At 48.4% G+C, this 27,464-nt stretch overlaps 1 protein-coding gene and 1 long non-coding RNA gene across 7 annotated transcripts; one reads left to right on the top strand and one right to left on the bottom strand.

The window, feature by feature from the left end:
* Window positions 1-1,290: 1,290 nt before the first annotated feature.
* LOC118379094 (transforming growth factor-beta receptor-associated protein 1 homolog) lies at window positions 1,291-27,284 on the top strand. 4 transcript variants are annotated; one of them, XM_052500114.1, is made up of 12 exons: window positions 1,291-1,460; window positions 4,477-5,187; window positions 5,375-5,569; window positions 9,641-9,795; window positions 13,244-13,482; window positions 13,646-13,831; window positions 14,323-14,380; window positions 14,624-14,767; window positions 15,100-15,258; window positions 16,754-16,913; window positions 22,573-23,021; window positions 23,317-27,284. In XM_052500114.1, exons 2-12 carry the CDS (start codon window positions 4,500-4,502, stop codon window positions 23,506-23,508), a joined length of 2,625 nt encoding a protein of 874 aa, XP_052356074.1. In that variant the 5' UTR covers window positions 1,291-1,460; window positions 4,477-4,499; the 3' UTR covers window positions 23,509-27,284. The 4 variants fall into 4 exon arrangements, with proteins under 4 accessions (XP_052356074.1, XP_052356077.1, XP_052356076.1 ...); XM_052500117.1 differs by having other exon boundaries at window positions 1,311-1,460; window positions 4,480-5,187; XM_052500116.1 differs by having other exon boundaries at window positions 1,351-1,519.
* LOC127916852 (uncharacterized) lies at window positions 2,482-4,469 on the bottom strand. Of its 3 annotated transcripts, XR_008096322.1 has the most exons (5): window positions 4,338-4,469; window positions 3,934-3,972; window positions 3,535-3,729; window positions 3,047-3,212; window positions 2,482-2,575 (listed from the first exon to the last, which is right to left on the bottom strand). It is a non-coding gene; the product is annotated as an uncharacterized LOC127916852 (long non-coding RNA). The 3 variants fall into 3 exon arrangements; XR_008096323.1 differs by lacking the exons at window positions 2,482-2,575; window positions 3,047-3,212 and adding an exon at window positions 2,855-2,922; XR_008096324.1 differs by lacking the exons at window positions 2,482-2,575; window positions 3,047-3,212 and adding an exon at window positions 2,955-3,005.
* Window positions 27,285-27,464: the final 180 nt, after the last annotated feature.

Here is a 27,464-nt window from a genome sequence, read left to right as displayed (position 1 = left end):
GTTATCTAAAAACGAATAATATCCTAAGGGGTGTTAAGTTAATGGGATAAGGAATGGCAAGGAACCACAGGTGGGTTTCAGTAACTCAATGAGGTTTTAATGGGATGCTTGAGCAGGTATTAATGGGATGTCTGGACATGGAGCCAGAGAGTAAAACAATGGAATGAAGGAATGCCCTGAATTGCAGGCCGCAATCACACACTATTGAAACAGACCAAGCATATTTTTGTAGGCCCTGGTACTCCACCAAGGTTCGAAGTTTTTGACAAAGCCTATGTGGAAATGAATGGAGTTTTTGTAGGGTGTTTGGATAAACTGTGAAAATTAGGTCTGTGGTAAAACACAGGCTTATGAGATCTTGTACATTTTGTTCAATTTGATCATTTTCATTAGCTAATGTCACTTTTTGTGAATTTTGAAGCATTTGTGTAATCAAAAGCACATAAATACTTTATAATTCATAAAGGTCATGTTAACTGACTGATATTATCTCACAAAACGAATAAGATCTCCTAAGCCTGTGTAAACCTCAGACCTTATATAGGATAAGGAATGGCTGAAGGAACCACAGGTAACTCATTTCCGTTTGTTAGGACAACAAGCTGGCAGGCTCTTTAGCCCCCAATCTGGTTTTAATGTCTTCTCACAGGTAGGCTGGTGGGAGGAGCAATAGGAGGGAGGGGCTCATTGTAATGTCTGGAATGGAGCCAGAGAACGGGATAAAACACATGGAAACTCCATGTTTGACTCCGTTCCATTAACACCATTCCAGCCATTACAATGAGCCCATCCTCCTATTGCTCCTCCCACCAACCAGGAAGAAAATCTGTCTCCCTCCAGCAGGTGCCGTGTTTTCTCCCACCAAGCAAGGAGTTTTTGTATGGAGGTCAAGGAGTGTTAGTCAACAAATTGGTCAAAAAAATGATGGCTATGTCTTATTTGCAACGTTTTATTTTTATTTCACCTTTATTTAACCAGGTAGGCAAGTTGAGAACAAGTTCTCATTTACAATTGCAACCTAGCCAAGATAAAGCAAAGCAGTTCGACAGATACAACGACACAGAGTTACACATGGAGTAAAACAAACATACAGTCAATAATACAGTATAAACAAGTCTATATACAATGTGAGCAAACGTGAGGTTTATTTGATCGAATATAAGTTCCACTAATCCAAAGAAAGGATAGTTGGAAGCTAAACAGCCCGCACTGCCGCTTTGTGGACAACAACTCCCATTTTAGGGCGGAAAGACATGTATTTTGTCAATATATGTATATAATTGCCCCAATGCATTGTAAACAGGAAGCACAACCTCCTCATGACCTTCTTCGACCTGAAAACGTAGCAGGCAGCTCTCCCTAGCGGTTAGCAGCGAAGGGAGAGATTGAGAAGTGAAAAGACAGGAAGGCCGTGGTACATCGGCGTCTCCTATACTAGATCTGCAGTGGCTACTGCTGGGGTATGACAGCTTCTAGCTATCGTCTTTGTATGGACATGTAAAATAGCTGTTTTTGAAAGGTTTGTACAGTTTAACGGCAGCACCGATTTACCAATAATGACAGCCTGAGTCATTGCTTAGTAGCTAGTTACATACAGCCAGTCAGCTAGCTAGCAGGCTGCTAAAACTGGTTAACATTAGCTAGAGAGCTTACTTTACTTCAGTCATTGCTCTACTTCCACAACGGATAGTCAATATTTGCATGATGTTGCTAGGTAATTAACGGACCCATTTTTGGCTCTGGGTTTGCTAATCAAAGTGCCACACAATTACTCTAGTAATGATGGTATAGAGAAGGTTTGTTGCCAGCTAAGCTAGCATGATGGCTAACTGTCAAGTGATAATTGCTAGAAGTCTCTAGTTGTACCATTATTGCGGTATCCTCCAAGCTAACTAGTTTGTCCACGTCCGTTCACGTGATCAGGAAAAGTTCCTGGTCCTACTGATTCCACACCAGCCTTGGAGTTGGGACTCTCAGTGAGAGTTTGTAAAATATTATTGGAAAGGCTGTTTCTTTGCACTTACAGGATGCATCCCAATTATCCACCCTTCTCCCAAAGTGTGCATGGATTTAAAAGCATTGGCTGAAGGAAATTTCCACCATTGTTATAGAAATAACCTGTAAGTGTGCAAGTGCACACTTTGGGAAAAGGGTGGAGAATTGGGACGCATCCACAGTGTGTTGACCTGATCCCCTCTTCTCTTGCAGGAGATGTCTGTGTTGACCTGATCCCCTCTTCTCTTGCAGTAGATGTCTGTGTTGACCTGATCTCCTCCTCTCTTGCAGGAGATGTCTGTGTTGACCTGATCCCCTCTTCTCTTGCAGTAGATGTCTGTGTTGACCTGATCTCCTCCTCTCTTGCAGGAGATGTCTGTGTTGACCTGATCCCTCCTCTCTTGCAGGAGATGTCTGTGTTGACCTGATCCCCTCTTCTCTTGCAGTAGATGTCTGTGTTGACCTGATCTCCTCTTCTCTTGCAGTAGATGTCTGTGTTGACCTGATCCCCTCTTCTCTTGCAGGAGATGTCTGTGTTGACCTGATCTCCTCTTCTCTTGCAGGAGATGTCTGTGTTGACCTGATCTCCCTCTTCTCTTGCAGGAGATGTCTGTGTTGACCTGATCCCCTCCTCTCTTGCAGGAGATGTCTGTGTTGACCTGATCTCCTCCTCTCTTGCAGGAGATGTCTGTGTTGACCTGATCTCACCCTCCTGACTCTTGCAGGAGATGTCTGTGTTGACCTGATCTCCCCTCCTGACTCTTGCAGGAGATGTCTGTGTTGAGGAGATGTCCTGATCTCCTCCTGACCTTGCAGGAGATGTCTCTTGCAGTAGATGTCTGTGTTGACCTGATCTCATCCTCTCTTGCAGTAGATGTCTGTGTTGACCTGATCTCCTCCTCTCTTGCAGTAGATGTCTGTGTTGACCTGATCTCACCCTCCTCACTCTTGCAGGAGATGTCTGTGTTGACCTGATCTCCTCCTCTCTTGCAGTAGATGTCTGTGTTGACCTGATCTCCTCCTGACTCTTGCAGGAGATGTCTGTGTTGACCTGATCTCACCCTCCTGACTCTTGCAGGAGATGTCTGTGTTGACCTGATCTCCTCCTCTCTTGCAGGAGATGTCTGTGTTGACCTGATCTCACCCTCCTGACTCTTGCAGGAGATGTCTGTGTTGACCTGATCTCCTCCTCTCTTGCAGTAGATGTCTGTGTTGACCTGATCTCACCCTCCTCACTCTTGCAGGAGATGTCTGTGTTGACCTGATCTCCTCCTCTCTTGCAGGAGATGTCTGTGTTGACCTGATCTCCTCTTCTCTTGCAGGAGATGTCTGTGTTGACCTGATCTCACCCTCCTGACTCTTGCAGGAGATGTCTGTGTTGACCTGATCTCCTCTTCTCTTGCAGGAGATGTCTGTGTTGACCTGATCCCCTCCTCTCTTGCAGGAGATGTCTGTGTTGACCTGATCTCCTCTTCTCTTGCAGGAGATGTCTGTGTTGACCTGATCTCCTCCTCTCTTGCAGGAGATGTCTGTGTTGACCTGATCTCCTCCTCTCTTGCAGTAGATGTCTGTGTTGACCTGATCTCCTCCTCTCTTGCAGTAGATGTCTGTGTTGACCTGATCTCCTCCTCTCTTGCAGGAGATGTCTGTGTTGACCTGATCTCCTCCTCTCTTGCAGTAGATGTCTGTGTTGACCTGATCTCCTCCTCTCTTGCAGGAGATGTCTGTGTTGACCTGATCTCCTCCTCTCTTGCAGGAGATGTCTGTGTTGACCTGATCTCCTCTCTTGCAGTAGATGTCTGTGTTGACCTGATCTGTGTTGACCTCCTCTCCTCTCTTGCAGGAGATGTCTGTGTTGACCTGATCTCCTCTTCTCTTGCAGGAGATGTCTGTGTTGACCTGATCTCCTCCTCTCTTGCAGGAGATGTCTGTGTTGACCTGATCTCCTCCTCTCTTGCAGTAGATGTCTGTGTTGACCTGATCTCCTCCTCTCTTGCAGGATGTCTGTGTTGATCCCTCCTCTCTTGCAGGAGATGTCTGTGTTGACCTGATCTCCTCCTCTCTTGCAGTAGATGTCTGTGTTGACCTGATCTCCTCCTCTTGCAGTAGATGTCTGTGTTGACCTGATCCCTCCTCTGATCTTGCAGTAGATGTCTGTGTTGACCTGATCTCTGTGTTGACCCTCCTGACTCTTGCAGGAGATGTCTGTGTTGACCTGATCTCACCCTCCTGACTCTTGCAGGAGATGTCTGTGTTGACCTGATCTCACCCTCCTGACTCTTGCAGGAGATGTCTGTGTTGACCTGATCTCCTCCTCTCTTGCAGGAGATGTCTGTGTTGACCTGATCTCCTCCTCTCTTGCAGGAGATGTCTGTGTTGACCTGATCTCCTCCTCTCTTGCAGTAGATGTCTGTGTTGACCTGATCTCCTCCTCTCTTGCAGTAGATGTCTGTGTTGACCTGATCTCCTCCTCTCTTGCAGTAGATGTGTGCTGTGCCTTCAAGATGAGTGTGAAGGCATTTGAGCTGGTCCCTGCCGTGGAGCGGGAGCTCCTGATGGGAGACAAGGCCCGCATCAACATTGAGTGCATCGAGTGCTGCGGCAAGCACCTGTACGTGGGCACCAACGACTGCTTCATACATCACTTCCTGCTAGAGGAGCATGCCACGACCAAGGGGATGCTATCCTACACCGTCCAGAAGCTGCTGTTCAAGTACCTGGGCCTGAAAAAGCCCGTGGAGGCCCTGAAGGCCGCGTCAGCGTTAGAACGCATCATTGTGCTCTGTGACGCTACAGTCAGTGTTATTGACATGATCACCTTAGAACCCGTACCTTCGGGCGGGGCCAAGATTAAGGGCGTGGCCGCGTTCTGCGTCAACGAGAACCCGGTGAACGGGGACCCGTTCTGCGTGGAGATCGGGGTGCTCTCGGCCCGGCGGCGCACCGTCCAGATATACATGGTTTACGAGGACAGGGTGCAGCTGGTGAAAGAGGTCAACACGCCGGAGCAGCCGTGTGCGGTCAGTCTGGACGGTTACTTCCTGTGCCTGGCCCTCTCCACGCAGTACATGATCCTTAACTACAGCACAGGGGCCGCGCAGGACCTGTTCCCCTATGACAGCGAGGAGAGGAAGCCCATAGTCAAGAGGATCGGCAGGGAGGAGTTCCTCTTGGCTGCCCCTGGTGGCCTGGGTGAGTCATTACAACATCAGCTGTATTGTTTATCAGTAGATCTTATTACTAACATATCACTAGTGAAGTATGCTCTCTCTGTCTCTCTCTCTCTCTCTCTGTCTCTCTCTCTGTCTCTCTCTCTCTCTCTCTGTCTCTCTCTCTCTCTCTGTCTCTCTCTCTCTGTCTCTCTGTCTCTCTCTCTCAGGTATGTTTGCCAATGCAGAGGGTATATCCCAGCGTGCCCCAGTGAACTGGTCAGAGAGTGTGATGGGAGCGGCTGTGTGTTTTCCCTATGTGGTGGCGCTAGACGAGGGCTTCGTCACCATCCACAGTATGCTGGACCAGCAGCTCAAACAGACCCTCTCCTTCAGAGACGGACACATCCTACAGGACTTTGAAGGTGCCAACATTGCTCCCCTACACTAGTCTAAATGTCTAGCCTTGTTGGCTTACCTCAGTAGACCTATGTCTACATGATCTATGGCTGAAGAGATGGTGACCCGTTCCTGTCTGTGTCCCTGACCTGTCTGTGTCCCTAACCCTGACCTGTCTGTGTCCCTGACCTGTCTGTGTCCCTGACCTGTCTGTGTCCCTGACCTGTCTGTGACCCTGACCTGTCCCTGACCTGTCTGTGTCCCTGTCCCTGACCTGTCTGTGTCCCTGACCCTGACCTGTCTGTGTCCCTGACCCTGACCTGTCTGTGTCCCTGACCCTGACCTGTCTGTGTCCCTGACCCTGACCTGTCCCTAAACCTAACTGTGACCAGTCCCTGTCTGTGTTTTTTTTTTTTTAGGTAAACTAGTTCTGGCCTCCTCTAAAGTTGTGTATGTTCTGGTGCCCCTACCCCTGTTCCTAACTGTGTCCCTGTCTCTGTCCCCTGTCTCTGTTCCTAACTGTCTCTGTTCCTCACTGTGTCCCTGTCTCTGTCCCTAACTGTGTCCCTGTCTCTGTTCCTAACTGTCTCTGTTCCTAACTGTCTCTGTTCCTCACTGTGTCCCTGTCTCTGTTCCTAACTGTCTCTGTCCCTCACTGTGTCCCTAACTGTCTCTGTCCCTAACTGTCTCTGTCCCTAACTGTGTCCCTGTCTCTGTTCCTAACTGTCTCTGTTCCTAACTGTCTCTGTTCCTCACTGTGTCCCTGTCTCTGTCCCTAACTGTGTCCCTGTCTCTGTTCCTAACTGTCTCTGTCCCTAACTGTCTCTGTCCCTAACTGTCTCTGTCCCTAACTGTGTCCCTGTCTCTGTTCCTAACTGTCTCTGTTCCTAACTGTCTCTGTTCCTCACTGTGTCCCTGTCTCTGTCCCTAACTGTGTCCCTGTCTCTGTTCCTAACTGTCTCTGTTCCTAACTGTCTCTGTTCCTAACTGTCTCTGTTCCTAACTGTCTCTGTTCCTCACTGTCTCTGTCCCTAACTGTCTCTGTCCCTAACTGTCTCTGTCCCTAACTGTGTCCCTGTCTCTGTTCCTAACTGTCTCTGTTCCTCACTGTGTCCCTGTCTCTGTTCCTAACTGTCTCTGTCCCTAACTGTGTCCCTGTCTCTGTTCCTAACTGTCTCTGTTCCTCACTGTGTCCCTGTCTCTGTCCCTAACTGTGTCCCTGTCTCTGTTCCTAACTGTCTCTGTCCCCTGTCTCTGTTCCTCACTGTGTCCCTGTCTCTGTTCCTAACTGTCTCTGTCCCTAACTGTCTCTGTCCCCTGTCTCTGTTCCTAACTGTCTCTGTTCCTCACTGTGTCCCTGTCTCTGTTCCTCACTGTCTCTGTCCCTAACTGTGTCCCTAACTGTCTCTGTCCCTAACTGTCTCTGTCCCTAACTGTGTCCCTGTCTCTGTTCCTAACTGTCTCTGTTCCTCACTGTGTCCCTGTCTCTGTCCCTAACTGTGTCCCTGTCTCTGTTCCTAACTGTCTCTGTTCCTAACTGTCTCTGTTCCTAACTGTCTCTGTTCCTCACTGTGTCCCTGTCTCTGTTCCTAACTGTCTCTGTTCCTAACTGTCTCTGTTCCTCACTGTGTCCCTGACCCTGACCTGTCTGTGTCCCTGACCCTGACCTGTCTGTGTCCCTGACCCTGACCTGTCTGTGTCCCTGACCCTGACCTGTCTGTGTCCCTGACCCTGACCTGTCTGTGTCCCTGACCCGTCCCTGTCCCTAAACCTAACTGTGACCAGTCCCTGTCTGTGTTTTTTTTTTTTTAGGTAAACTAGTTCTGGCCTCCTCTAAAGTTGTGTATGTTCTGGTGCCCCTACCCCTGTTCCTAACTGTGTCCCTGTCTCTGTCCCCTGTCTCTGTTCCCAACTGTCTCTGTCCCCTGTCTCTGTTCCTAACTCTCTGTCCCTCACTGTGTCCCTGTCTCTGTTCCTAACTGTCTCTGTTCCTCACTGTGTCCCTGTCTCTGTTCCTAACTGTCTCTGTTCCTAACTGTCTCTGTTCCTCACTGTGTCCCTGTCTCTGTTCCTAACTGTCTCTGTCCCTCACTGTGTCCCTAACTGTCTCTGTCCCTAACTGTCTCTGTCCCTAACTGTGTCCCTGTCTCTGTTCCTAACTGTCTCTGTTCCTAACTGTCTCTGTTCCTCACTGTGTCCCTGTCTCTGTCCCTAACTGTGTCCCTGTCTCTGTTCCTAACTGTCTCTGTTCCTAACTGTCTCTGTTCCTAACTGTCTCTGTTCCTCACTGTGTCCCTGTCTCTGTTCCTAACTGTCTCTGTTCCTAACTGTCTCTGTTCCTCACTGTGTCCCTGTCTCTGTCCCTAACTGTCTCTGTCCCTAACTGTGTCCCTGTCTCTGTTCCTAACTGTCTCTGTTCCTAACTGTCTCTGTTCCTCACTGTGTCCCTGTCTCTGTTCCTAACTGTCTCTGTCCCTAACTGTGTCCCTGTCTCTGTTCCTAACTGTCTCTGTTCCTCACTGTGTCCCTGTCTCTGTCCCTAACTGTGTCCCTGTCTCTGTTCCTAACTGTCTCTGTCCCCTGTCTCTGTTCCTCACTGTGTCCCTGTCTCTGTTCCTAACTGTCTCTGTCCCTAACTGTCTCTGTCCCCTGTCTCTGTTCCTAACTGTCTCTGTTCCTCACTGTGTCCCTGTCTCTGTTCCTCACTGTCTCTGTCCCTAACTGTGTCCCTGTCTCTGTTCCTCACTGTCTCTGTCCCTAACTGTGTCCCTGTCTCTGTTCCTCACTGTGTCCCTGTCTCTGTCCCTAACTGTGTCCCTGTCTCTGTTCTTAACTGTCTCTGTCCCTAACTGTGTCCCTGTCTCTGTTCCTAACTGTCTCTGTCCCTAACTGTGTCCCTGTCCTCAGTCTCTGTTCCTAACTGTCTCTGTCCCCTGTCTCTGTCCCTAACTGTGTCCCTGTCTCTGTTCCTAACTGTCTCTGTTCCTAACTGTCTCTGTTCCTAACTGTCTCTGTCCCCTGTCTCTGTCCCCTGTCTCTGTCCCCTGTCTCTGTCCCTAACTGTGTCCCTGTCTCTGTTCCTAACTATCTCTGTTCCTAACTGTCTCTGTTCCTCACTGTGTCCCTGTCTCTGTCCCTAACTGTCTCTGTCCCTAACTGTGTCCCTGTCTCTGTTCCTCACTGTCTCTGTCCCTCACTGTGTCCCTGTCTCTGTTCCTAACTGTCTCTGTTCCTAACTGTCTCTGTTCCTAACTGTCTCTGTCCCCTGTCTCTGTTCCTCACTGTGTCCCTGTCTCTGTTCCTAACTGTCTCTGTTCCTCACTGTGTCCCTGTCTCTGTTCCTAACTGTCTCTGTTCCTAACTGTGTCCCTGTCTCTGTTCCTAACTGTCTCTGTTCCTCACTGTGTCCCTGTCTCTGTCCCTAACTGTCTCTGTTCCTCACTGTGTCCCTGTCTCTGTCCCTAACTGTCTCTGTTCCTCACTATGTCCCTGTCTCTGTTCCTAACTGTCTCTGTTCCTAACTGTCTCTGTGTCCTCACTGTGTCCCTGTCTCTGTTCCTAACTCTCTGTCCCTAGCTGTGTCCCTGTCCCTGTCTCTGTTCCTAACTGTCTCTGTCCCTAACTGTGTCCCTGTCTCTGTTCCTAACTGTCTCTGTTCCTCACTGTGTCCCTGTCTCTGTTCCTAACTGTCTCTGTTCCTCACTGTGTCCCTGTCTCTGTTCCTAACTCTCTGTCCCTAGCTGTGTCCCTGTCCCCTGTCTCTGTTCCTAACTGTCTCTGTTCCTAACTGTCTCTGTCCCCTGTCTCTGTTCCTCACTGTGTCCCTGTCTCTGTTCCTAACTGTCTCTGTTCCTAACTGTCTCTGTCCCTGTCTCTGTTCCTCACTGTGTCCCTGTCTCTGTTCCTAACTGTCTCTGTCCCTAACTGTGTCCCTGTCCTCAGTCTCTGTTCCTAACTGTCTCTGTCCCCTGTCTCTGTCCCTAACTGTGTCCCTGTCTCTGTCCCTAACTGTCTCTGTCCCTAACTGTGTCCCTGTCTCTGTCCCTAACTGTGTCCCTGTCCTCAGTCTCTGTTCCTAACTGTCTCTGTCCCTATAGGTAAGGTGGTTCTGGCCTCCACTAAGGCTGTGTACGTGCTGGTGCCCCTACCCCTGGAGAGACAGATTCAGGAGCTGCTAGCTGGACACAGAGTGGAGGAGGCCCTGGCTCTGACTGAGGGAGCCAGGAGGAACATTCCCAAAGACAAGTTCCAGGTACAGACTGTCTGCCACAAATAGTGTTTCTGCTAGAGAGCTTTTCAATACTGAGCTGAGAACAGATTATCAAAATGCTGATTTCTAGGCCTCCCTAGTGGAGCAGGGGTCTAAGGCATCGCTGTGCCACTGGAGGAGCAGTGGTCTAAGGCAGTGCTAGCTGTACCACTAGTAGAGCAGGGGTCTAAGGCAGTGCTAGCTGTGCCACTAGTGGAGCAGTGGTCTAAGGCAGTGCTAGCTGTGCCACTAGTGGAGCAGGGGTCTAAGGCAGTGCTAGCTGTGCCACTAGTGGAGCAGGGGTCTAAGGCAGCGCTAGCTGTGCCACTAGAGGAGCAGTGGTCTAAGGCAGTGCTAGCTGTGCCACTAGAGGAGCAGTGGTCTAAGGCAGTGCTAGCTGTGCCACTAGTGGAGCAGTAGTCTAAGGCAGTGCTAGCTGTGCCACTAGTGGAGCAGTAGTCTAAGGCAGCGCTAGCTGTGCCACTAGAGGAGCAGGGGTCTAAGGCAGTGCTAGCTGTGCCACTAGTAGAGCAGTAGTCTAAGGCAGTGCTAGCTGTACCACTAGTAGAGCAGGGGTCTAAGACAGCGCTAGCTGTGCCACTAGTAGAGCAGGGGTCTAAGGCAGTGCTAGCTGTGCCACTAGTGGAGCAGTAGTCTAAGGCAGCGCTAGCTGTGCCACTAGAGGAGCAGGGGTCTAAGGCAGTGCTAGCTGTGCCACTAGTAGAGCAGTAGTCTAAGGCAGTGCTAGCTGTACCACTAGTAGAGCAGGGGTCTAAGGCAGCGCTAGCTGTGCCACTAGTAGAGCAGGGGTCTAAGGCAGCGCTAGCTGTGCCACTAGTAGAGCACGGGTCTAAGGCAGTGCTAGCTGTGCCACTAGAGGAGCAGTGGTCTAAGGCAGTGCTAGCTGTGCCACTAGTGGAGCAGTGGTCTAAGGCAGTGCTAGCTGTGCCACTAGAGGAGCAGTGGTCTAAGGCAGTGCTAGCTGTGCCACTAGAGGAGCAGTGGTCTAAGGCAGTGCTAGCTGTGCCACTAGAGGAGCAGTGGTCTAAGGCAGTGCTAGCTGTGCCACTAGAGGAGCAGTGGTCTAAGGCAGTGCTAGCTGTGCCACTAGAGGAGCAGTGGTCTAAGACAGTGCTAGCTGTGCCACTAGTGGAGCAGTAGTCTAAGGCAGTGCTAGCTGTGCCACTAGAGGAGCAGTGGTCTAAGGCAGTGCTAGCTGTGTCACTAGTGGAGCAGTGGTCTAAGGCAGTGCTCGCTGTGCCACTAGAGGAGCAGTGGTCTAAGGCAGTGCTAGCTGTGCCACTAGAGGAGCAGTGGTCTAAGGCAGTGCTAGCTGTGCCACTAGAGGAGCAGTGGTCTAAGGCAGTGCTAGCTGTGCCACTAGTGGAGCAGGGGTCTAAGGCAGCGCTAGCTGTGCCACTAGTGGAGCAGTAGTCTAAGGCAGTGCTAGCTGTGCCACTAGTGGAGCAGTGGTCTAAGGCAGTGCTAGCTGTGCCACTAGTAGAGCAGTGGTCTAAGGCAGTGCTAGCTGTGCCACTAGTAGAGCAGTGGTCTAAGGCAGTGCTAGCTGTGCCACTAGTGGAGCAGTGGTCTAAGGCAGTGCTAGCTGTGCCACTAGTAGAGCAGTGGTCTAAGGCAGTGCTAGCTGTGCCACTAGTAGAGCAGTGGTCTAAGGCAGTGCTAGCTGTGCCACTAGTGGAGCAGTGGTCTAAGGCAGTGCTAGCTGTGCCACTAGTAGAGCAGTGGTCTAAGGCAGTGCTAGCTGTGCCACTAGTGGAGCAGTAGTCTAAGGCAGTGCTAGCTGTGCCACTAGAGGAGCAGTGGTCTAAGGCAGTGCTAGCTGTGCCACTAGTAGAGCAGTAGTCTAAGGCAGTGCTAGCTGTGCCACTAGTAGAGCAGGGGTCTAAGGCAGCGCTAGCTGTGCCACTAGTAGAGCAGGGGTCTAAGGCAGTGCTAGCTGTGCCACTAGTAGAGCAGGGGTCTAAGGCAGCGCTAGCTGTGCCACTAGAGGAGCAGTGGTCTAAGGCAGCACTAGCTGTGCCACTAGTAGAGCAGGGGTCTAAGGCAGCGCTAGCTGTGCCACTAGTGGAGCAGTAGTCTAAGGCAACGCTAGCTGTGCCACTAGTAGAGCAGTAGTCTAAGGCAGCGCTAGCTGTACCACTAGTAGAGCAGGGGTCTAAGGCAGTGCTAGCTGTACCACTAGTAGAGCAGGGGTCTAAGGCAGTGCTAGCTGTACCACTAGTAGAGCAGGGGTCTAAGGCAGCGCTAGCTGTGCCACTAGTGGAGCAGGGGTCTAAGGCAGTGCTAGCTGTACCACTAGTGGAGCAGTAGTCTAAGTCAGCGCTAGCTGTGCCACTAGTAGAGCAGTAGTCTTAAGGCAGTGCTAGCTGTGCCACTAGAGGAGCAGTGGTCTAAGGCAGTGCTAGCTGTGCCACTAGAGGAGCAGTGGTCTAAGGCAGTGCTAGCTGTGCCACTAGTAGAGCAGTAGTCAGGCAGTGCTAGCTGTACTAGTAGAGCAGGGGTGCAGGCGCTAGCTGTGCCACTAGTAGAGCAGGGGTCTAGCAGGGCTGTCCACTAGTGGAGCAGTAGTCAGGCAGCTGCTGTGCCACTAGAGGAGCAGGGGTCTAAGGCAGTGCTAGCTGTGCCACTAGTGGAGCAGTGGTCTAAGGCAGGGGTCGCTAGCTGTGCCACTAGAGGAGCAGGGGTCTAAGGCAGCGCTAGCTGTGCCACTAGTAGAGCAGGGGTCTAAGGCAGTGCTAGCTGTGCCACTAGAGGAGCAGGGGTCTAAGGCAGTGCTAGCTGTGCCACTAGTGGAGCAGTGGTCTAAGGCTACTAGAGATCCTGGTTCGAGTCCAGGCTGTGTCGCAGCCGACTGCAACCAGGAGACCCATGGGGCGGCGCACAATTGGCCCAGCGTCGTCCGGGTTAGGGGAGGGTTTGGCCGGCAGGGATGTTCTTGTCCCATTGCGATTCCTGTGGTGGGCCGGGAGCAGTGCACGCTGACACGGGCGCCAGTTGTACTGTGTTTCCTCCGACACATTAGTGCGGCTGGCTTCCGGGTTAAGTGGGCATTGTGTCAAGAAGCAGTGCGGCTTGGTTGGGTTGTGTTTCGGAGGACGCACGAATCTCGACCTTCTCCTCTCCCGAGTCCCTATGAGAGTTGCAGTGATGGGACAAGACTGTAACTACCAATTGGATACCATGAAATTGGAGAAAAGGGGAGTGGATTTTTTTTTTTTTTTTTTTAATAACTAAAAAAGTTAATTTCTATAGTTTATCTTGGTCTTTTGTGAGTACAGCCCAGGGGGTTATTGTGACAGTGATGCATCGTGTTCCCAGGTGGCTCATTTAACTGGGGTGATTGTATCCTTATGAAATGTAAAATATAGAATAAGAGGGATGAGATGTGATGCATTTCATTACACCCCCCCCCCACGCCCTCCTTCCTCAGATATTGCACAAAAGAATCCTCCAGCAAGCAGGATTCATACAGTTTGGACAGCTTCAGTTTCTCGAAGCGAAAGAACACTTCCGGACGGGTCAGTTGGACGTCCGGGAGTTGATCTCCCTCTACCCTCTCCTCCTCCCGGCCTCCTCCTCCTTCGCCCGCTGCCATCCACCGCTCCACGGGTTCGCCGACCTCAACCACCTGGCGCAGGGGGACCAGGACAAGGTCCAGAGGTGCAAGAGGTAAGAGACGTGGTCCTCTATAGCTCAGTTGGCAGAGTATGATGATTGCAACGACTATAATAATTGGTTTGATTCCCAGGACCATAAAGTGGTAAAAGTGGCTGCTAAATGGCTATTATTATTATTATTATTATTATTATTATTATTATTATTATTATTCTAGGTTCCTCATCACGTACCTGGGTGAGATGCGAAGCACGGAGGGGGCTAACGGATGCCGGGAGGACGTGGACACGGCTCTGTTGAAGCTCTACGCTGAGCAGGACCATGAGAGTCTTCTGGACCTGCTGGCCTCCCCCAACGCCTGTTTACTGGCAGACAGCGCCCCCTGGCTAGAGAAACACCACAAGTGGGTACTGCAGCTAGCCTAGCGGGTACTGCAGCTAGCCTAGCGGGTACTGCAGCTAGCCTAGCGGGTACTGCAGCTAGCCTAGCGGGTACTGCAGCTAGCCTTGCCTAGCGGGTACGGTAGCTAGCCTTGCTTAGCGGGTACGGTAGCTAGCCTTGCTTAGCGGGTACGGCAGCTAGCCTTGTCTAGCGGGTACGGCAGCTAGCCTTGCCTAGCGGGTACGGCAGCTAGCCTAGCGGGTACGGCAGCTAGCCTAGCGGGTACGGCAGCTAGCCTTGCCTAGCGGGTACGGCAGCTAGCCTTGCCTAGCGGGTACGGCAGCTAGCCTAGCCCAGCCGGTACGACAGCTAGCCTAGTCTAGTTGGCACTACTATAGTTAGCCTAGTGGGCACTAAGATATTGCGTTCAAAGTAGCCTGCTATGCTATTGCCTTTAAAGTCTGTAATGAGTGTGTTTTTTTTATGTTGGTTTACCTTTCTCCTAAACATCAGGTATTTTGCACTAGGCCTCCTCTACCATTATAACGGACAGGATTCAGCTGCTCTACAGGTAAACATGCTACTACTGTACACTACCTTAGTTTGAACACGGTGACCGTACCACCACGGCTCTTTATATGGCAAAATCAAATAAATCTAATCAAACCTGGCCACATCTTAAACGAATGCGTTTTGAGCACCTAGGTTGAAAAGCCCTATTAAATCCAATCCATTATCTTGATTATTAATTGAATATGAATTGTAATGAAATGACTATGGGGTTGTAAGATGCCTCTCTCCTCTCCTCCTGTAGTTGTGGGTGCGGGTAGTGAATGGGGACCTTCAGGACTCTACCAGGTCTGACCTGTATGAGTACATTGTGGACTTCCTGGGTTTCTGTTCCAACCCGGACCTGGTGTGGAAATATGCGGACTGGGCCCTGCAGAGAGACCAGACGGTACGTTTCTGTCTGCGTTTCGAAATGGCACCTTAATCCCTATATTGTATACTACTTTTGACCAGGGTCCTATATTGTATACTACTTTTGACCAGGGTCCTATATTGTATACTACTTTTGACCAGGGTCCTATATTGTATACTACTTTTGACCAGGGCCCTATATTGTATACTACTTTTGACCAGGGCCCTATATTGTATACTACTTTTGACCAGGGCCCTATATTGTATACTACTTTTGACCAGGGCCCTAAGTTCTAGCAGAAGCTAAGTCATGATGTCGAAGACTCTCCTCATTGTAATTATATGGGTGTTTATCTGTGGTCTCTCTAGATAGGGGTGCAGATCTTCACCAGGAGGCCGGTGGGTCAGGACCAGGTTAAGGAGCAGAAGGACCAGGTGAACCCAGACGACGTCATCACGTACCTGGGGAAACACAGCCAGGCTCTGCTGCTCTACCTGGAACACCTGGTGCTGGGCCGACGGATACAGGTCAGAACATACACTACACAGGACTTCAGAACATATTCCATACTCCACGATTTACCTCCTTGAACTTCCCCTGGCGCTTGGTCTTTACTGCTCTCTCTCTCTTTGTCTCTCTCTCTCTGTCTCTCTCTCTGTCTCTCTCTCTGTCTCTCTCTCTCTCTCTCTCTGTCTCTCTCTCTCTGTCTCTCTCTCTCTCTCTGTGTCTCTCTGTCTCTCTCTCTCTGTCTCTCTCTCTCTGTCTCTCTCTCTCTGTCTCTCTCTCTCTGTCTCTCTCTCTGTCTCTCTCTCTCTCTGTCTCGCACTGTCTCTCTCTCTCGCACTCTCTCTCTCTCTCGCACTCTCTCTCTCTCTCGCACTCTCTCTCTCTCTCGCACTCTCTCTCTCTCTCTCTCTCTCTCTCTCTCTCTCTCACTCTCTCTCTCTCTCTCTCTCTCTCTCTCTCGCACTCTCTCTCTCTCTCTCGCACTCTCTCTCTCTCTCTCGCTCTCTCTCTCTCTCTCGCACTCTCTCTCTCTCTCTCTCTCTCTCTCTCTCTCTCGCACTCTCTCTCTCTCTCTCTCTCGCACTCTCTCTCTCTCTCTCTCACTCTCTCTCTCTCTCGCACTCTCTCTCTCTCTCTCGCACTCTCTCTCTCTCTCTCTCTCTCTCTCTCTCTCGCTCTCTCTCTCTCTCTCTCTCTCTCTCTCTCTCACTCTCTCTCTCTCTCTCTCTCTCGCACTCTCTCTCTCTCTCTCTCTCTCTCTCTCGCTCTCTCTCTCTCTCTCTCGCACTCTCTCTCTCTCTCTCTCTCACTCTCGCACTCTCTCTCTCTCACTCTCGCACTCTCTCTCTCTCGCACTCTCTCTCTCTCGCACTCTCTCTCTCTCTCACTCTCTCTCTCTCGCACTCTCTCTCTCTCTCGCCGTCTCTCTCTCTCTCCGTCTCTCTCTCTCGCTCTCTCTCTCTCTCGCCGTCTCTCTCTCGCCGTCTCTCTCTCTCTCGTCTCTCTCTCTCTCTCTCTCTCTCTCTCTCTCTCTCTCTCTCTCTCGCCTTCTCGCTCTCGCCGTCTCTCTCTCTCTCTCTCTCTCTCTCTCTCGCCGTCTCTCTCTCGCCGTCTCGCTCTCGCCGTCTCGCTCTCGCCGTCTCGCTCTCGCTCGTCTCGCTCCTCTCTCTCGCTGTCTGTCACTGTCTGTCTCTGTCTACTGTATGTAACTCTGTCTCTCTCACGCTGTCTGTCTACTGTATGTAACTCTCTGTCTCCCTCTGTCTGTCTCTCTGTCTACTGTATGTAACTCTGTCTGTCTCTCTGTCTACTGTATGTAACTCTGTCTCTCTCACGCTGTCTGTCTACTGTATGTAACTCTGTCTCTGTCTAATGTATGTAACTCTCTGTCTCTGTCTCTGTCAAATATATGTAACTCTGTCTCTCTCACGCTGTCTGTCTACTGTATGTAACTCTGTCTCTGTCTAATGTATGTAACTCTCTGTCTCTACTGTATGTAACTCTGTCTCTCTGTAGAAAGAGAAGCTCCACACCCACCTGGCAGTGCAGTACACAGACAGAGTCCTGTCTCTCCTGTCTCAGTCCCCCCCAGTGGACCAACAGGTGTCTGTAGCCCGGGACAAACTCCAGCTCCTCCTCAGGGAGTCCAGCCTGTACCGCGTCCAACTACTACTGGGTGAGCTGTCCATTGTCATTGTGTCCCAAATTACACCCTATTCCGTATCCAGTGCACAGGGCTCAGGTCAAAAGTAGTGCACTTCATCAGGAATGGGGTGTAATTTTGGATGTGGCCAATGTTGTTGATGTCCACGTTTTTAAACTATATTTTAGTTTGATCTCGTCCAGTTGAGGTATTGTTATTGTTTAAACATGAGATGATACCAATACACTACATTTAGTTTCCTGGCAGAATAATGGGGTCCTCCAAAAAGGACAGAATGTCTATAACCCTGGTTGTATCCATGACGTGGTTATAACCTGCTATAACCCTGGTTTTATCCACGATGACGTGGTAATAACCTGCTATAACCCTGGTTTATCCACGATGACGTGGTTATAACCTGCTATAACCCTGGTTGTATCATGACGTGGTTATAACCTGCTATAACCCTGGTTGTATCCATGACGTGGTTATAACCTGCTATAACCCTGGTTTTATCCATGACATGGTTATGACCTGCTATAACCCCGTTTTTTTATCCACGATGACGTGGTTATAACCTACTATAACCCTGGTTGTATCCATGACGTGGTTGTAACCTACTATAACCCTGGTTGTATCCACGATGACGTGGTTATAACCTACTATAACCCTGGTTGTATCCATGACGTGGTTATAACCTGCTATAACCCTGGTTGTATCCATGACGTGGTTATAACCTACTATAACCCTGGTTTTATCCATGACGTGGTTATAACCTGCTATAACCCTGGTTGTATCCATGACGTGGTTATAACCTGCTATAACCCTGGTTGTATCCATGACGTGGTTATAACCTGCTATAACCCTGGTTGTATCCATGACGTGGTTATAACCTGCTATAACCCTGGTTGTATCCATGACGTGGTTATAACCTACTATAACCCTGGTTTTATCCATGACGTGGTTATAACCTGCTATAACCCTGGTTGTATCCATGACGTGGTTATAACCTGCTATAACCCTGGTTGTATCCACGATGACGTGGTTATAACCTGCTATAGCCCTGGTTTTATCCATGACATGGTTATGACCTGCTATAACCCCGTTTTTATCCACGATGACGGGTTATAACCTACTATAACCCTGGTTGTATCCATGACGTGGTTGTAACCTACTATAACCCTGGTTGTATCCACGATGACGTGGTTATAACCTACTATAACCCTGGTTGTATCCATGACGTGGTTATAACCTGCTATAACCCTGGTTGTATCCATGACGTGGTTATAACCTACTATAACCCTGGTTTTATCCATGACGTGGTTATAACCTGCTATAACCCTGGTTGTATCCATGACGTGGTTATAACCTGCTATAACCCTGGTTGTATCCATGACGTGGTTATAACCTGCTATAACCCTGGTTGTATCCATGACGTGGTTATAACCTGCTATAACCCTGGTTGTATCCATGACGTGGTTATAACCTACTATAACCCTGGTTTTATCCATGACGTGGTTATAACCTGCTATAACCCTGGTTGTATCCATGACGTGGTTATAACCTGCTATAACCCTGGTTGTATCCACGCTGACGTGGTTATAACCTGCTATAGCCCTGGTTTTATCCATGACATGGTTATAACCTACTATAACCCTGGTTTTATCCATGATGTGGTTATAACCTGCTATAACCCTGGTTGTATCCATGATGTGGTTATAACCTACTATAACCCTGGTTTTATCCACGATGATATGGTTATAACCTGCTATAACCCTGGTTTTATCCACGATGACGTGGTTATAACCTGCTATAACCCTGGTTTTATCCATGACATGGTTATAACCTGCTATATCCCTGGTTTTATCCACGATGACGTGGTTATAACCCTGGTTTTATCCACGATGACGTGGTTATAACCTGCTATAACCCTGGTTTTATCCACGATGACGTGGTTATAACCTGCTATAACCCCGGTTTTTATCCACGATGACGTGGTTATAACCTGCTATAACCCTGGTTTTATCCATGACGTGGTTATAACCTGCTATAACCCTGGTTTTATCCACGATGACGTGGTTATAACCTACTATAACCCTGGTTTTATCCACGATGACGTGGTTATAACCTGCTATAACCCTGGTTTATCCACGATGACGTGGTTATAACCCTGGTTTTATCCATGACGTGGTTATAACCTGCTATAACCCTGGTTTTATCCACGATGACGTGGTTATAACCCTGGTTTTATCCATGACGTGGTTATAACCTGCTATAACCCTGGTTTTATCCACGATGACGTGGTTATAACCTGCTATAACCCTGGTTTATCCACGATGACGTGGTTATAACCTGCTATAACCCTGGTTGTATCCATGACGTGGTTATAACCTGCTATAACCCTGGTTTTATCCACGATGACGTGGTTATAACCTACTATAACCCTGGTTTTATCCACGATGACATGGTTATAACCTGCTATAACCCTGGTTTATCCACGATGACGTGGTTATAACCCTGGTTTTATCCATGACGTGGTTATAACCTACTATAACCCTGGTTTTATCCACGATGACGTGGTTATAACCCTGGTTTTATCCATGACGTGGTTATAACCTACTATAACCCTGGTTTTATCCATGACGTGGTTATAACCTACTATAACCCTGGTTTTATCCATGACGTGGTTATAACCTACTATAACCCTGGTTATTATCCCTGATGTGGTTATAACCTACTATAACCCTGGTTTTATCCACGATGACGTGGTTATAACCTGCTATAACCCTGGTTTTATCCACGATGACGTGGTTATAACCTACTATAACCCTGGTTTTATCCATGATGTGGTTATAACCTACTATAACCCTGGTTTTATCCATGACATGGTTATAACCTGCTATAACCCTGGTTTTATCCACGATGACGTGGTTATAACCTGCTATAACCCTGGTTTTATCCATGACGTGGTTATAACCTACTATAACCCTGGTTTTATCCACGATGACGTGGTTATAACCTGCTATAACCCTGGTTTTATCCATGACGTGGTTATAACCTGCTATAACCCTGGTTTTATCCACAATGACGTGGTTATAACCTACTATAACCCTGGTTTTATCCACGATGACATGGTTATAACCTGCTATAACCCTGGTTTATCCATGATGACGTGGTTATAACCTACTATAACCCTGGTTTATCCACGATGATGTGGTTATAACCTGCTATAACACTGGTTTTATCCATGACATGGTTATAACCTAATATAACCCGTATAACCGTTTTTTATCTGGTTTTATCCACTGGTTTTATCCACGTGGTTATAACCTACTATAACCCTGGTTTTATCCATGATGTGGTTATAACCTACTATAACCCTGGTTTTATCCATGACGTGGTTATAACCTACTATAACCCTGGTTTTATCCATGATGTGGTTATAACCTACTATAACCCTGGTTTTATCCATGATGTGGTTATAACCTACTATAACCCTGGTTTTATCCACGATGACGTGGTTATGACCTGCTATAACCCTGGTTTTATCCACAATGACATTGTTATAACCTACTATAACCCTGGTTTATCCACAATGACATGGTTATAACCTACTATAACCCTGGTTTTATCCACAATGACATGGTTATAACCTACTATAACCCTGGTTTTATCCACGATGACATGGTTATAACCTGCTATAACCCTGGTTTTATCCATGATGACATGGTTATAACCTACTATAACCCTGGTTTTATCCACGATGACATGGTTATAACCTGCTATAACCCTGGTTTTATCCACGATGACATGGTTATAACCTACTATAACCCTGGTTTTATCCATGACATGGTTATAACCTACTATAACCCTGGTTTTATCCACGATGACGTGGTTATAACCTACTATAACCCTGGTTTTATCCATGACGTGGTTATAACCTACTATAACCCTGGTTTTATCCATGATGACATGGTTATAACCTGCTATAACCCTGGTTTTATCCATGATGTGGTTATAACCTGCTATAACCCTGGTTTTATCCACGATGACGTGGGTATGACCTGCTATAACCCTGGTTTTATCCACAATGACGTGGTTATAACCTACTATAACCCTGGTTTTATCCACAATGACGTGGTTATAACCTACTATAACCCTGGTTTATCCACAATGACATGGTTATAACCTACTATAACCCTGGTTTTATCCACGATGACATGGTTATAACCTGCTATAACCCTGGTGTTATCCACGATGACATGGTTATAACCTACTATAACCCTGGTTTTATCCACGATGACATGGTTATAACCTGCTATAACTCTGGTTTTATCCACGATGACATGGTTATAACCTGCTATAACCCTGGTTTTATCCACGATGACATGGTTATAACCTGCTATAACCCTGGTTTTATCCACGATGACATGGTTATAACCTGCTATAACCCTGGTTTTATCCACGATGACATGGTTATAACCTGCTATAACCCTGGTTTTATCCACGATGACATGGTTATAACCTGCTATAACCCTGGTTTTATCCACGATGACATGGTTATAACCTGCTATAACCCTGGTTTTATCCACGATGACATGGTTATAACCTGCTATAACCCTGGTTTTATCCACGATGACATGGTTATAACCTGCTATAACCCTGGTTTTATCCACGATGACATGGTTATAACCTGCTATAACCCTGGTTTTATCCTGCTATAACGATGACATGGTTATAACCTGCTATAACCCTGGTTTTATCCACGATGACATGGTTATAACCTGCTATAACCCTGGTTTTATCCACGATGACATGGTTATAACCTGCTATAACCCTGGTTTTATCCACGATGACATGGTTATAACCTGCTATAACCCTGGTTTTATCCACGATGACATGGTTATAACCTGCTATAACCCTGGTTTTATCCACGATGACATGGTTATAACCTGCTATAACCCTGGTTTTATCCACGATGACATGGTTATAACCTGCTATAACCCTGGTTTTATCCACGATGACATGGTTATAACCTGCTATAACCCTGGTTTTATCCACGATGACATGGTTATAACCTGCTATAACCCTGGTTTTATCCACGATGACATGGTTATAACCTGCTATAACCCTGGTTTTATCCACGATGACATGGTTATAACCTGCTATAACCCTGGTTTTATCCACGATGACATGGTTATAACCTGCTATAACCCTGGTTTTATCCACGATGACATGGTTATAACCTGCTATAACCCTGGTTTTATCCACGATGACGTGGTTATAACCTGCTATAACCCTGGTTTTATCCACGATGACATGGTTATAACCTGCTATAACCCTGGTTTTATCCACGATGTGGTTATAACCTGCTATAACCCTGGTTTTATCCATGACATGGTTATAACCTACTATAACCCTGGTTTTATCCATGACATGGTTATAACCTGCTATAACCCTGGTTTTATCCACGATGACGTGGTTATAACCTGCTATAACCCTGGTTTTATCCATGACGTGGTTATAACCTACTATAACCCTGGTTTTATCCACGATGACATGGTTATAACCTGCTATAACCCTGGTTTTATCCATGATGTGGTTATAACCTGCTATAACCCTGGTTTTGTCCACAATGACATGGTTATAACCTGCTATAACCTATGGCTCTGTCTCCCCCTCCCTCCTTCAGGTAAGATACAGGAATGTGACCAGTTGTTTCTGGAGAGAGCCACGCTCCACGGGAAACTAGAGGAGCACGATAAGGCGTTACACATCCTGGTGCACCAGCTCAAAGACTTCCCCGCGGCTGAGGCCTACTGCGTGTGGGGTTCCGCCTCCCGGGACCCGGCCTACCAGCAGAACCTCTTCCACCTCCTCCTGGGGGTCTATCTGGACCGGGACCTTCCCAGTAGTACGGTCACCGGGGAGCTGGAGATGGCAGCGGTGGACCTGTTAAACCGGCACGGGGAGGTGTTCGACGCTGTGCGCGTACTGGACCTGCTTCCTGAAGGCTGGTCCCTGCAGCTGCTTCGCCCGTTCCTCGGACGCGCCCTGCGGGGGAGTATGCACGCCTGCCGCACCTCCCAGGTTGCACTGGGGCTGGCGAGGTCAGAGAACCTACAGCTGCAGCATGACAGGGTGAGATTGGAACGACGCGACACACACACACTCACACAAAATCAAATCACATTTTTTTTTGGGTCACATACACGTGTTCAGCAGATGTTATTGCGGGTGTAGCGAAATGCTTGTGTTTCTAGCTCCAACAGTGCAGTAATATCTACCCATTCACAACAACACACACACACACACACAACTCTGTATGTTTACGACAAAGCTCTTCTGATTTTAAATCTTTTGGTAATTGCTCCTACGTTCTGCTGAGTCGTGATGAAGGTGAGATGTAACTGTGGCCTTGTTGTCGTGTCATCAGTTGAAGCAGAGGAGGAGCCCAGTCCTGGTATCACAGAAGAAGGGGTGTGTTCTGTGCCACAACACCTTCAGCGAGCCGGACTGTGTGTGTCTTCCAGGAGGCGTGCCTGTACACACACACTGTGCCGCCCAGAGGGTGGTACGGGACTCGCCCACCAGGAGACAACTAGCCAATAGCAACAACCACACATGAAGCCCCTTGACCACCATCACCACCCAAGCCTCGCCCAGAACCAGTGTGACAGGAGGAGCCTAGCAGTGATTGGTTGCGTCTGGGGGTCATATCAGATGATGACTATGGGGGACAAAAGCACAGAGGTTACCATGGCTACCGTGGTCTAGCGTAGTGGGAGTAGTCCTGGAGCATACTCAGAAACACAGAGCTGACCACACTTCTCTACTGTGTGTGTGTGTGTGTGTGTGTGTGTGTGTGTGTGTGTGTGGGGAAGGAAGGAAGGAAGGAAGGAAGTTATTCCAGTGCCACCATGCATAAACAACAGGGAGACTGATGACCGACTGAATTGTGAATGAAGTTCTACAACAAGAACTAAACTCCACATACATCCATAATGACTCTAACATTGAAGTGAAACCTACAGTCTGTCCTGGTCCTCTGTTATGTCCTGGTCTAGTGCTGAACCCGTCCTCTGTTATGTATGTCCTGGTCTAGTGCTGAACCCCTCCTCTGTTATGTCTGTCCTGGTCCTCTGTTATGTCTGTCCTGGTCCTCTGTTATGTCTGTCCTGGTCCTCTGTTATGTCTGTCCTGGTCCTCTGTTATGTCTGTCCTGGTCCTCTGTTATGTCTGTCCTGGTCCTCTGTTATGTCTGTCCTGGTCCTCTGTTATGTCTGTCCTGGTCCTCTGTTATGTCTGTCCTGGTCCTCTGTTATGTCTGTCCTGGTCCTCTGTTATGTCTGTCCTGGTCCTCTGTTATGTCCTGGTCTAGAGCTGAACCCCTCCTCTGTTATGTCCTGGTCTTAGAGCTGAACCCCTCTGTTATGTCCTGGTCTTAGAGCTGAACCCCTCCTCTGTTATGTCCTGGTCTAGTGCTGAACCCCTCCTCTGTTATGTCCTGGTCTAGAGCTGAACCCCTCCTCTGTTATGTCCTGGTCTAGTGCTGAACCCCTCCTCTGTTATGTCCTGGTCTAGAGCTGAACCCCTCCTCTGTTATGTCCTGGTCTAGTGCTGAACCCCTCCTCTGTTATGTCTGTCCTGGTCTAGAGCTGAACCCCTCCTCTGTTATGTCTGTCCTGGTCTAGAGCTGAACCCCTCCTCTGTTATGTCCTGGTCTAGAGCTGAACCCCTCCTCTGTTATGTCTGTCCTGGTCTAGTGCTGAACCCCTCCTCTGTTATGTCTGTCCTGGTCTTCGAGCTGAACCCCTCCTCTGTTATGTCCTGGTCTAGAGCTGAACCCGTCCTCTGTTATGTATGTCCTGGTCTAGTGCTGAACCCCTCCTCTGTTATGTCTGTCCTGGTCTAGTGCTGAACCCCTCCTCTGTTATGTCTGTCCTGGTCTAGTGCTGAACCCCTCCTCTGTTATGTCTGTCCTGGTCTAGTGCTGAACCCCTCCTCTGTTATGTCTGTCCTGGTCTAGTGCTGAACCCCTCCTCTGTTATGTCTGTCCTGGTCTAGTGCTGAACCCCTCCTCTGTTATGTCTGTCCTGGTCTAGTGCTGAACCCCTCCTCTGTTATGTCTGTCCTGGTCTAGTGCTGAACCCCTCCTCTGTTATGTCTGTCCTGGTCCTCTGTTATGTCTGTCCTGGTCCTCTGTTATGTCTGTCCTGGTCCTCTGTTATGTCCTGGTCTAGTGCTGAACCCCTCCTCTGTTATGTCTGTCCTGGTCCTCTGTTATGTCTGTCCTGGTCCTCTGTTATGTCTGTCCTGGTCCTCTGTTATGTCTGTCCTGGTCCTCTGTTATGTCTGTCCTGGTCCTCTGTTATGTCTGTCCTGGTCCTCTGTTATGTCTGTCCTGGTTTAAATGCTGAACCCCTCCTCTGTTATGTCCTGGTCTAGTGCTGAACCCCTCTGTTATGTCTGTCCTGGTCTAAATGCTGAACCCCTCCTCTGTTATGTCCTGGTCTAGTGCTGAACCCCTCCTCTGCTCTGTCCTGGTCTAGTGCTGAACCCCTCTGCTCTGTCCTGGTCTAGTGCTGAACCCCTCCTCTCTGTCCTGGTCTAAATGCTGAACCCCTCCTCTGTTATGTCCTGGTCTAGTGCTGAACCCCTCCTCTGCTCTGTCCTGGTCCAGTGCTGAACCCCTCCTCTGCTCTGTCCTGGTCTAGTGCTGAACCCCTCCTCTGTTATGTCCTGGTCTAGTGCTGAACCCCTCCTCTGTTATGTCCTGGTCTAGTGCTGAACCCCTCCTCTGTTATGTCTGTCCTGGTCTAAGTGCTGAACCCCTCTGTTATGTCCTGGTCTAGTGCTGAACCCCTCTGCTATGTCTGTCCTGGTCCAAACCTGAGATGAGCTTGAGTCTGTCCCTGGGGAGGATCTTACTGCAGAACACAGTACAAGCAGACCAGTGAGGCATCTCCTCCTTCACTACAGTGGCTCCTCTCTGCTGCTGGTTTCTGAGACTGAACTTGAAGACGATGATTCCCCAGTGAGGCTGTGTTCACAGCCAGGAGAGTTCCTAATTGTTGCTAAATGTTCTGCTGTGTTGCACACACTCTCTCTCACCCCTCCAACCTGCTCCCCTACCCGAACATTGTGTCCACACTACTTAAGAACTGTCTCTCTGCCTTCAAGCAACAACAAAAAAACAATGGTTTGTTTTTCACTTTGCTAACCAAGGTGGGGTTGAAACATCCAGCTAACCTGATGCTAGCTGGTTTCAGCTCTGACCAGGGCCGTATTCATTAGACACCAAACTGAAGTAAACGTGATAGGGACTAGCTGAGCCATCTCGGAAAAACAAACTTGTTTTCCTTTTCCACTGCGAAACATTTAGTTTCGGTGTTCCCTGATGAACATGACCCAGCTCTATGGGATGTGAAATGCTGAAACACTGAACAGAAGAATTGGCTAATGTTTTGCTAACCAAAGCAAACGTTTAAGCTGATCCCAGATTTGTTCGTGCTCATGCCAACTTCATTGCTATTAGTCAAGCCAATTATTTTTGGCACGACTATGAGTGACAAGGAGTTGTCATGGTGACACAAACAGACTGGCACTCAGGCTAAGCTATGTCCTATTTATAGAGTTCTCTGCTTTGTATCTGTCCCATTATGACATCAGTGACAGCATGAGCAGCACCATTGGGGCTATCACCATTTTAAAGTAGTACATTTTCTTATTTTTTTTTTTTATGTTTGAGAAAGTGTATCGCTAATATTAGTGATTTACCTCCACCTGCATTGCCCGGGGTCTTGAACCAAATCTTGTCTTTCATTTATTGTGGCCACTACAAGGCATTGATACAGCTTAAAGCCATTTACAAAACTAAGCAAACCAATTTGAAGAAGACGATGCTCTCTGATCATTGACCGATCGCTCCCAACTCATAGGAATCGCTGTCCAGTTGACTACTTTAAAATGGTGGAAGCGCTCCGTGGCAAAGTCCATGCAAATAGTGTTATTTCCAAGTACTGATCTCTCTCCATCTCTAAGGTCCTGTTCATGTCGATCAGTGAACAACATGATTGTGGGTCGAACAAAGCAAGAAATCAGCCTTTGTATTAACACATGGATTTACAGGGAATCCATCAATTATGCAAATTAGCCGGTAAAATCTCATTTGTTTTTTGTGCCGACGCGTTACAACCAGATGAGCGTTTTGTGAACAGGAAAAGGGAAAACGCATTGCAATGCAGTCAGTCTGTCTGTTTAAAGGCTTCAGTTGTTTTGTTCTCACTCTGCTTGCAAGGTTTATAGCAAACTGATTTATCTGTCAAACTATTTTGACTTTTTAAAATATGTGAAATGTCAAACTTTTTGATGGATTTTGCAATAGACCATTTGATGAGCACAGACTAAGTGAAACTCCTCTTTTACACACACACACACACACACACACACACACACTTCTCTGTTCTTCTTCTCTGATATCCAGTTTGTTTCTCTGTTGGTGAAGGGTGTTGTGTCTGTCTGTTTCTCAGATGGCACCCTATTCCCTATATAATACACTACATTTGACCAGGACCTCTGGCC

The sequence above is a fragment of the Oncorhynchus keta genome, chromosome 37 (genome assembly GCF_023373465.1).
Source record: "Oncorhynchus keta strain PuntledgeMale-10-30-2019 chromosome 37, Oket_V2, whole genome shotgun sequence".
Classification (NCBI taxonomy): domain Eukaryota; kingdom Metazoa; phylum Chordata; class Actinopteri; order Salmoniformes; family Salmonidae; genus Oncorhynchus; species Oncorhynchus keta.
The sequence above is the reverse complement of the archived record's forward strand: the minus strand, read 5'-3'. Positions and strand labels throughout refer to the sequence as shown.

What these genes read in the sequence shown, in the direction of transcription:
- LOC118379094 (XM_052500114.1), top strand. Translation starts at nt 4,500, where the DNA reads ATGAGTGTGAAGGCATTTGAGCTGGTCCCTGCCGTGGAGCGGGAGCTC. An exon ending in TGGCTAGAGAAACACCACAA is followed by an intron (nt 13,832 to 14,322) that starts GTGGGTACTGCA and finishes CCTAAACATCAG; the next exon opens with GTATTTTGCACTAGGCCTCC. An exon ending in TGCTGGGCCGACGGATACAG is followed by an intron (nt 15,259 to 16,753) that starts GTCAGAACATAC and finishes GTCTCTCTGTAG; the next exon opens with AAAGAGAAGCTCCACACCCA.